At 46.9% G+C, this 8517-nt stretch overlaps 1 protein-coding gene across 3 annotated transcripts in view; it reads left to right on the forward strand.

The window, feature by feature from the left end:
• tpcn3 (two pore segment channel 3) overlaps positions 1–8517 on the forward strand; it is a 26855-nt gene that overhangs the window by 7048 nt on the left and 11290 nt on the right. For all 3 annotated transcript variants that reach the window (XM_008297309.1, XM_008297310.1, XM_008297311.1), the window contains exons 5-9: positions 1798–1914; positions 2691–2809; positions 5032–5133; positions 6783–6909; positions 7194–7401. In XM_008297309.1, the coding sequence (XP_008295531.1) occupies positions 1798–1914; positions 2691–2809; positions 5032–5133; positions 6783–6909; positions 7194–7401 (673 nt within the window). The remainder of the gene's footprint in view (positions 1–1797; positions 1915–2690; positions 2810–5031; positions 5134–6782; positions 6910–7193; positions 7402–8517) is intronic.

Consider the following 8517-nt stretch of genomic DNA (forward strand, 5'->3'; position numbering starts at 1 on the left):
TCAGTGCGTAACATGAACAATCACTGAATACCAAATATGCTGAAGTTGAATTAATTGGTTCCATTCCCTTTCATCTGAATGTGATGTCTGGTCCATGCCGTTCACATGCTATCAGACGTTTTCCAGGTGAGGTGCAAAAATAAGCTTCTGATCTGTCGGTAGCAACTCGCAGTAATGTCACCAAAACAACTGCATTCAGTCACAAAGGCACAAATCTTTTTCTGAATGACCGAGCCAGAACAACTAAACCAGGTTTGTAGATTCAGGGTTTTGTTTTAAAAGTCAGGTGTACAGCCGTGACTCGATGACCCGACACTAAATGTAAAACCTTCTTCTATGTCGGATATCAAGGCTGTGGGATTGTCCAGACGGAGGTCCAGATACGAGGAGGGCTTGATGCTGGAAGGCTCATTAGTTGTTCATTATTGTTCATAGTTGTTATAATAACCAGTGTGTTGTCAGAACACGACGCATCGCTGGACTTCAGCCTGACTGTGTGATCGGCCCGTCGGTCGACATCAAAGCTGAATACGTTCAGACAGCAGCTGAAGGGACCCAAATCCGATTTTTGTTTTTCTCCTATGCGACCTGGGTCTGGTCTTTTCATGACAGTCTGAACAACACAGATCCGATTAACAATGAATATCAGAACATTCTGTGCGGTCGGGGGACACTTCCACCCCGGGGCAGCGCTCTGACGGGGTGGAAGTGTCCAGAACACACAGGCAGTACTTGGCTGCTGATGCTAGTTTAGTCAGTCAGATAATACGCCGTCATCCTGATTGGTGACATTAAATGTCATGTCGGAGTCACAATCCAAGGCTGTCGCTATGTTAAGGCTGTTTTTATGGGTTCTGTTGGTTTCTCCTAAAAACCTGTCGGATAGCAGGTTCTGGATTGTTACGGGTCGGGTTATCGAGTCACGACTGTACTTGTGTCTGGACAGACACTCTTTAAACTCTCCTGTCGTCCTCATGCAGACGACCGCTGTGAGCGTGTTGTGCTGAAGTCCTGCACTCGGTGAGGAGGAGGTTATCTCCTGGTGACAGTTGGTGAGTCAGACAGTCCGGACCCAGAGCAGTTCCTGGTTCCTGGTGTGAAAGCTGGAACAGATGCAGTGTGCTGAGTGGAGTTCCTGTCTGAGCTGCAGAAGCAGAATGTGCTGAGGAGACTTTCTGCCTGTTGTTGTGAAACAACCTTTAGTCGGAGATGTTGCCTCGTCAGCGCCTTTAGAGCAGGAAGGATCCCGGTGACTCAGGGCCTCTCAGGCGGTCAGCGAGCTCAGTGGACATGAAACAACATCAGCCAGTCCTGCTCAACTGGTTGCTCACAGCAGTATTTAGTCTCATTACTGGGCTACTGGCTCTCTGTAGGATGCTGTTTGTTGGTGGTTTGGGGACAGAATGACCTTCATGTGATGTGACTGTGTTTCCAGTAGGAGACCCCTTGAGGCTGCTTTCTTTTAAAATATCAACTTTTTTTTTTGCTTGCTGAGTTGCTGTTGACCTGCTTTTCTGTTTCTGGGTTTTCTCTTTCCTGGTTTCTGTTACTGGTACATTAAGCTCAACAGTGAGTTCTGATGGGTTCACACAGTCTGAAATCCAAATCACTTTCACTTTGTTTGATTCTCTCAGATTATCTTCATACGTTCAGGCTGTTTGCTGACTGTGAGGAGTTCTGACAGAAGGTCCTGGAGGTTCTGACATCCTGAAACAAAGCCCTGAAACCTCCTGACCTTTATTACAGTCACTGAACTTTAACAGTAAGCTGTGTGTTGCTCCTGTGTGTCTGGTCCAGCTCACTCTGGTTGATATGATCATCTACGGAGCGCTGAAAGCTGCAGACTGCTACGGCGTCCGCTGGTCCAGAGTCCTGCGACCCCTCCTATTGGTCAACGTGACGGAGGGACGACAGGTAAGACCTCACCTGTGTCACCTCTCTGAACCCAGTCATGAGCCCAGCAGGAACTCTCTTATCTCCTCTTTGGATGAACCTTTAGATTTAATGACTGGATTTCTTTATGGCCGCTCTCAGGGAAAACTTGTTAATGTGAGACAGAAGCTTCCTTCTGTCACAGTGGATGTGCTTCTGCATTAATGTAGATCCACATCCTGCTGTTTGAATATTCATCTGAATCAGGAGTTAGAGACTGTACAATATTAAAGCCCAGGACTTACATTTAGTTTCTATGTTCTACATTTTTAGAGTTTTTCCAGTGAAGAGCTTGTTCAGAGACTCTAGCAGCTCTACGGATGTCTGCCTGTTAGAACCCAGACATCTGAGCATGTGGTCCAGTACACTGGATCAGAAGGTCCCATGTGAACTAGTCTTTACAAAACAGTGACTAAGGGATGGAGGGAGGACGTCCTTTTTTCTTGGTTTGGGTCCAGGATCAGAACTGATTACTGTGATGTTGAATTATAATGAAAAACACAACCTGGCTACAAGCATCCAGCTCACAAAGTTGTTTCAGAAGCTTCCTCTGTGGATTCTGAAGACGGTTCTGAATTGACCTCTGCTGTTTAAACTGAAGGAGCGCTTTAGGACAACTTCCTGCTGCTAAACATGTGAATGTTTGACTTAATGAGCTGATGGCGCCTGAACGCATCATTAGCTGGTGTGGATGAGGACGCAGCGTCCCGGTGGAGGACGAGCATAAACTCTGTGGCTTTGTGTTTGTTTGTGTTCAGCTCCGCAGAGCGTTCAGAAGCATCCGGAATGCTCTTCCTCAGATCTTCTACGTCTTTCTGCTCTTCATGTTCAGCGTCCTCATCTTCTCCCTCATGGCCCTCAAGCTGCTGGGCAAACGGTGAGACAGCTGCCTTCCTTCCTTCCTTTTTTTTTTTTTTTACTTTAGATTGGTGGCACTCAACAACAACTTCAACATTTTGGCCACGTTGCATCTTCCCCGGAGACACCAATACCCCGTTCATATACACAAGCGGTTCTATGCGTACTGTGCTGGTTTAGGAACAGGTCGGTCTGCTGCAGACGTTCGCATCAGCCCCACATACCAAACCCAGAACAGAACTATGGACAGCGTATAGCAGCTGTGGCACCGCGTTCGTCTGATTGTTCCTCAGGTGTAAAGGAAAAAAATAAATTAATCCTCATTAACATGATGCATAAATGCACTCTCTGGACTAACACCTGGACAACTCCTGAAAAATGTAACTTTTCTCATGTTTCCAATGAGGATGCACAGTGGATCAGTGGTTAGCACCGTGGCCTCACAGTTAGAAGGTCGCCGGTTGGCGTCCCGGTGAGGACACCCGGGATCTTCCTGCGTGGAGTCTCCATGTTCTCCCCGTGCAGCGTGGGTTCTCTCCGGGTTCTCCGGCTTCCTCCCACAGTCCAGAAACATGCTGAGGTTAATTGGTGATTGTAAATTGTCCGTAGGTGTGAATGTGAGTGTGCTTGGTTGTCTGTCTCTAAGTGTAGCCCTGTGATAGACTGGTTACCTGTCCAGGTGAACCTGCCTTCACCCTGAGTCAGCTGGGATAGGCTCCGCCCCCCGTGACCCTAGTGAGGGTTAAGGTGTGGAGATGATGGATGGATGTTTCCAGTGCATGCAAAGCAATAGACTCCCACATTAGCTCAGCAACGCATGGCGTCACCCACTGAGAGTAACTGAAAGCCTGAAGCCTGAAAGACAAGATGGATGATATAAGACAAGACAGAACTTCATTAACCCAACTGAAATGCTTGGAAAAGAAAAGAAAGCTTGCTTAAGCAAGACGAACCTAATTATGGGCAATAATAATAAAGTTTTCTTCCATATGCTCATTCTGTAGTCGCTCTCTAGTGACGTTCTGTTGCCAGAGAGCGACACAAGCTGAAAACGTTTCTGTCTTCATGTCCCAGTTGGCACCTGATGTTTGAGGTGCATTGCTTTATCCATACTGTCATACTGTATAGTGGCAGAAAAAGACTTAGTGAAGCCCCGTAGCCAGTTTGTGTGCTGCAGCACGCCAGAAACAAACAGGCGTCCTTCTACATTCAGCACGCCTTCAGGTCACTGAGCCACAGCCTCAACTAAATCTGCAACTTCATCATATACAGTATGTCGCGCTTGAGTCTAAACAAGCTCAACAGACAGACAGCATCTCATTTCATACTCCAGACAGCTGTGGTCTGTTCCAGCTGGAAGCAAACTGCATGAAACACTCGGTGCCTGGTCAGGTACAGTCCACAGAAAAACAAGAAGCATGTAGTTTGGAGCTTTGGTCGTAGTTGATAGTCGCGTCCTAATTTTGTCATTTCCAACAATGCTTTCTAATGTAAATGTCAAAAAACCATCTTGTCTTTTTGCAGTCACACTTGATGCCATTAGAATGTATTTATTATTATTTATTATTATTATTCAGAGTCCTGCAGATGGTGCAAAATGCTGCAGCTCGGGTTCTGACTGGAGCTGGAAAATCTGATCACATGACCCCGGTGCTGGTCTCTTTGCACTGGCTTCCATGTCACGCTCTTATGCTTTTATTGACTTTTTAAATTTTAAATGGACTGGCACCCTCTTATTTATTCGGTCTGGTCACGTTGTATGCACCTTCTCGTGCCCTCTGCACTGCTGGCTGTGCCGAAGGTCAGGAAGAGTGTTGGTGAGCGAGCCTTCTCATTGGCCCGACACCGTGGAACAGCCTCTCTCTGGACATGACACAGGCCTGCTCTGTGGGTGTTTGAAAGCTAAAGACCCACATGTGCACCTTATCCTATGTGTCCTGAATTGTTGGATTGTGTTGTTTTATTGATTGTGTTTGATTTATTGCCTGTACAGCATTTTGACCAAAAGTGCTTTATAAATAAAATTCTTCTTCTTCTTCTTCTTATTATTATTATTAATTGATCTATTTATTCTGTTCAGGTGAATAGATGGTGTGAAACGTGTTCACAGCTGAGGACTCAAACTGCCAAACTGACCATGAAAACAACTCCATTTTGAATGCTTTCTCTCCTCTCAGACATCCTTTGTGGTGTTTCTGAGCTGTAGTCATAGATAAGCTGCATGTTTTGTTTTCTCTCCAGAGGTTTGAAGACCATAGATGGCACTCCGTACTTCACCAGCTACCTGGAGATCGTCTTCGATCTGTACGTGCTCGTCACCACCGCCAACAGCCCCGACGTCATGTAAGACAAACTCACTCTGTCTCTTTGAGTTCTGACAAATGTGTTGAACGTATTTGCTTCCTCAAGGATCAAGGCCCTTTAAATTTACATCAAATCCAGCATTGTTCATGTCCATGTCTGCTGAGTAGGCCTTAGATTCCAAACCTGACAACCAGCCATGTGCACCAGGTGTCTTCATGTCTGCTGAGAGATGCAGAGCTGAGATGTTGTGAACAACACTGGAGCCAGATGTGATGGGATGCAGAGCGTTGTGCTCAGACAGCTGCCTCTACACAGTCTGAAGCACTTCTGTCCTTGTAAAGCTTGAAAATAGGAACATTTCCATCCACCTGCTCTTAAGCTCATGTTGGAATGTAGAAATCCCTTCAAGCTGAAAACAAGAAGTGCAGCTAGAAGGAAAAAGTGGTGAAATGATTGATCAGACAAAATGGAAACAGGCTGTGTGAATAAAAACGATGCACCGAGACCCTCCATCACTAGACGGACACATGATGGAAGACATTCAGGTCTGTGTGAACCTGTGAGGAAACGTCACCGTCCTCTATGAATCCATGAGACTTACGTGACTGTGACGTTCCTACCATGACTGGTTCTGTCATCTGCGCTGGTTTAATGGCACAGATCTGGAGAACTGGCTGTTTATCTCCATTTCGTTTGTTCTGCACTTTCTTTTCAGAGGTTCCTATAAATCAGGTGAACAATAGAAACCTGTTTATGACTGAAGACTAAACCTCCCTGACTGCATGTAGCACGGACACGTGACCCCACAGGAAACAGATATCTGAACAAAGCAGAAGATCAGCAGCAGCGTAACAGAACTGAGTTACCATCACCTCAGTGCACGTCTGCATAAGACATCAGTCATGAGTGAAACTTTGATCGTATGCAGTCCACAGGCCTTCTCAGAGCTCCTCACATGATGGGCCCAAAACCTGACCGGACTCTACTCAGACAGAAACCCAGAGGTTCTCTGTGAGCACGACGAGAACAAGAAGTGATGGATAAATCCAAAGTGTCCCGTTTCACTCTACTGTGATCCGACACTCCTACAGAAAAAACTAAAATATACATCAACACGTTAGAGCGAGCAGATCAACGGTTCAGTCAAATGTGAAGCACAGAAATCATTTAACGAAACATGAGACGCGTTTCCTTTTGTTTTTTTACGTTTTGTTCTGACGTTCTGATAAAAAGCAGGAAGTGATTCGGCACCGTCTGTTCACAGCAGCACAAACAGAACAAAACGATCCCATTGGTTTTCAGTGTTTTATCAGTTAGTTGTCATTTAATGTGATTTTTTTCCACCTGTAGCTGCACATCAGTCATCTGCATTGAAAACAAACAGAAAATTATTAGAAGACTTCAGTGCAATTAAACTGAACCAAGAACAAAGTACAAAAATCTGTTTTTTTCTTTCTTCAGTAAATTGAGACGAGTACCTGTGAATGTTGTGACCTTTGCATTTGTCAACACTTTGCCTTTTGTGAGTGTGAATTACATTCATGCTGTAGTTGTTTCTGTTGTGCAACCGTCCAACCACAGCAACGTTCTGCTCTTGGTTAGGAGGAAACATCTGAGCTGCACACAGAACAAGAAGGTGTCTGAGTGTCTGAGGTCTGCACATTTTACCTTCTGCTTCTCGTTGGCAGGATGCCGGCGTACAACGCGAGCTTTGTCTTCGCCATCTTCTTCATCTTGTACATTCTCATCAACACGTACATCTTCATGTCTGTCTTCCTGGCCGTCGTTTACAACAACTACAAAAAATACCTGAAGGTACAGCTGAGTGAGCATGCTTCCTGTCTGCTGCAGAAACAGCCCATTTGTTCAGAGTCAGTGTTTTATCAGCAGTTGTCCTTTTGTCACATTTGAGTCTGTTTTTCTACAGGTGTGTGTTTTCTGAACATGCTTGATTTGGGGCGCATACATGTGGGTTTGTGGTGTCTCGGTAACTGATGGATGGACGGATGTGTTTAGCTGCTTTCAGGACAGATGTTTTCAGGTGATGTCCACCTGCTGACAGTTGAGCATCTGCAGCACTGACCGTCTCTGTCCGACAGGAGGAGGTACGGCAGCTGGTCAGGGCCAAAAGGCACAAGATGGTGCGAGCCTTCGCCGTCCTGCAGGAGCAGAAGGAGGAGGGCGGTGAGCCGGTGGTGACCCAGGCCAACTGGAACCAAGTGGTCCATCTGGTCCGGCCCGGCATCAGCAACGCCCACAGAGAGCTGCTGTGGAGCGTCTGCGATGACAAGAACCAGGGCGCCATTGGTGGGTCGCACACAGAGCAACACACAACAATGTGGTTTCTGTCCAACAAACAGGCAGGAGGGGAGGAAGTGTCTCCAACAAGGAGCTGAAGGTGACCCAGAGGAGCTCAGTGTTCACACTCCAGACACTGTGTGTGTGAGGGCGACACAAATAGGGTTTTGAAAAGTAAATGAGACAGCAGCAGAGATATTTCACAAGTCCGGTTCAGCCCAGAGATTTTCCACTGAGTGTAGAGAATACCAGAGATCTGCAGAGCCGTAGATGCAGGTGGACTTCAGGAGGTGTGACATCGGCCTGTGGAGCCGGACACAGCCAGCTCCTCCTTCAGAATCAGGACTGATGGGTGCTGAGCGTACAGCCTGGGGATGTGTCACTGGAGCTCAGAATGAAATCAACAGAACCTTTTTGGAGCCAGCTGGGCAGAGTGGGCCGTCCTGGAGGTTCAGCACACCTGAGGCTTTCACTATGAAGCAGGACTTGGAGATAGTGAGGTCACTTCAGGTGACCTCTGGGTTGTCTGGATCACGGTAACTTATACGGATCAGCTCGCTTGCTCCAGAGCAGGTTCTGTTCCAGATAACAGATCAACTGATATGGAAGCACTGCCTGGACAGTGAGAGGGTGCCAGAGGAGGTCTTTAAGAGCTGCTTTATACCACCAGAGCTGAGGCTGAACATGTTGCAGAGGCCACAACGATATACCTGAACAACACACGGGTCTACCTGACGGGGAGACTGACGGGTCATCCTGCTGGAACACCGATACGTCTGTTGGCTTCCATCCTGGCAGTCTGCAGGTTGTTGTGTAGCTTCTAGCAGCTCCCCTCCTGCTTTAGATGCAGCAGCTGAGTTGCTTTTAGCTCAGACTATATTTTAAAATTCCCCGTATTGTTTTGAATCATATTTGTTGTTCTTGTGAGAATGTGCAGCTCTACATCTGTCCAGGTTTCACATGAACGGGTCAGAACTACGCTTCCTGTGGCCACTGAGCTGCAGCTGTTGGCTTTAGTGAAGCCAGAAAAACGAAACCAACGAGCTTCATGGTGCTGGCCTCTGGTCTGGACCCACCAGCTTCATGGTGCTGGCCTCTGGTCTGGACCCACCAGCTTCATGGTGC

The sequence above is a fragment of the Stegastes partitus genome, unplaced genomic scaffold, assembly GCF_000690725.1.
Source record: "Stegastes partitus isolate 25-593 unplaced genomic scaffold, Stegastes_partitus-1.0.2 Scaffold1208, whole genome shotgun sequence".
Classification (NCBI taxonomy): Eukaryota; Metazoa; Chordata; class Actinopteri; family Pomacentridae; genus Stegastes; species Stegastes partitus.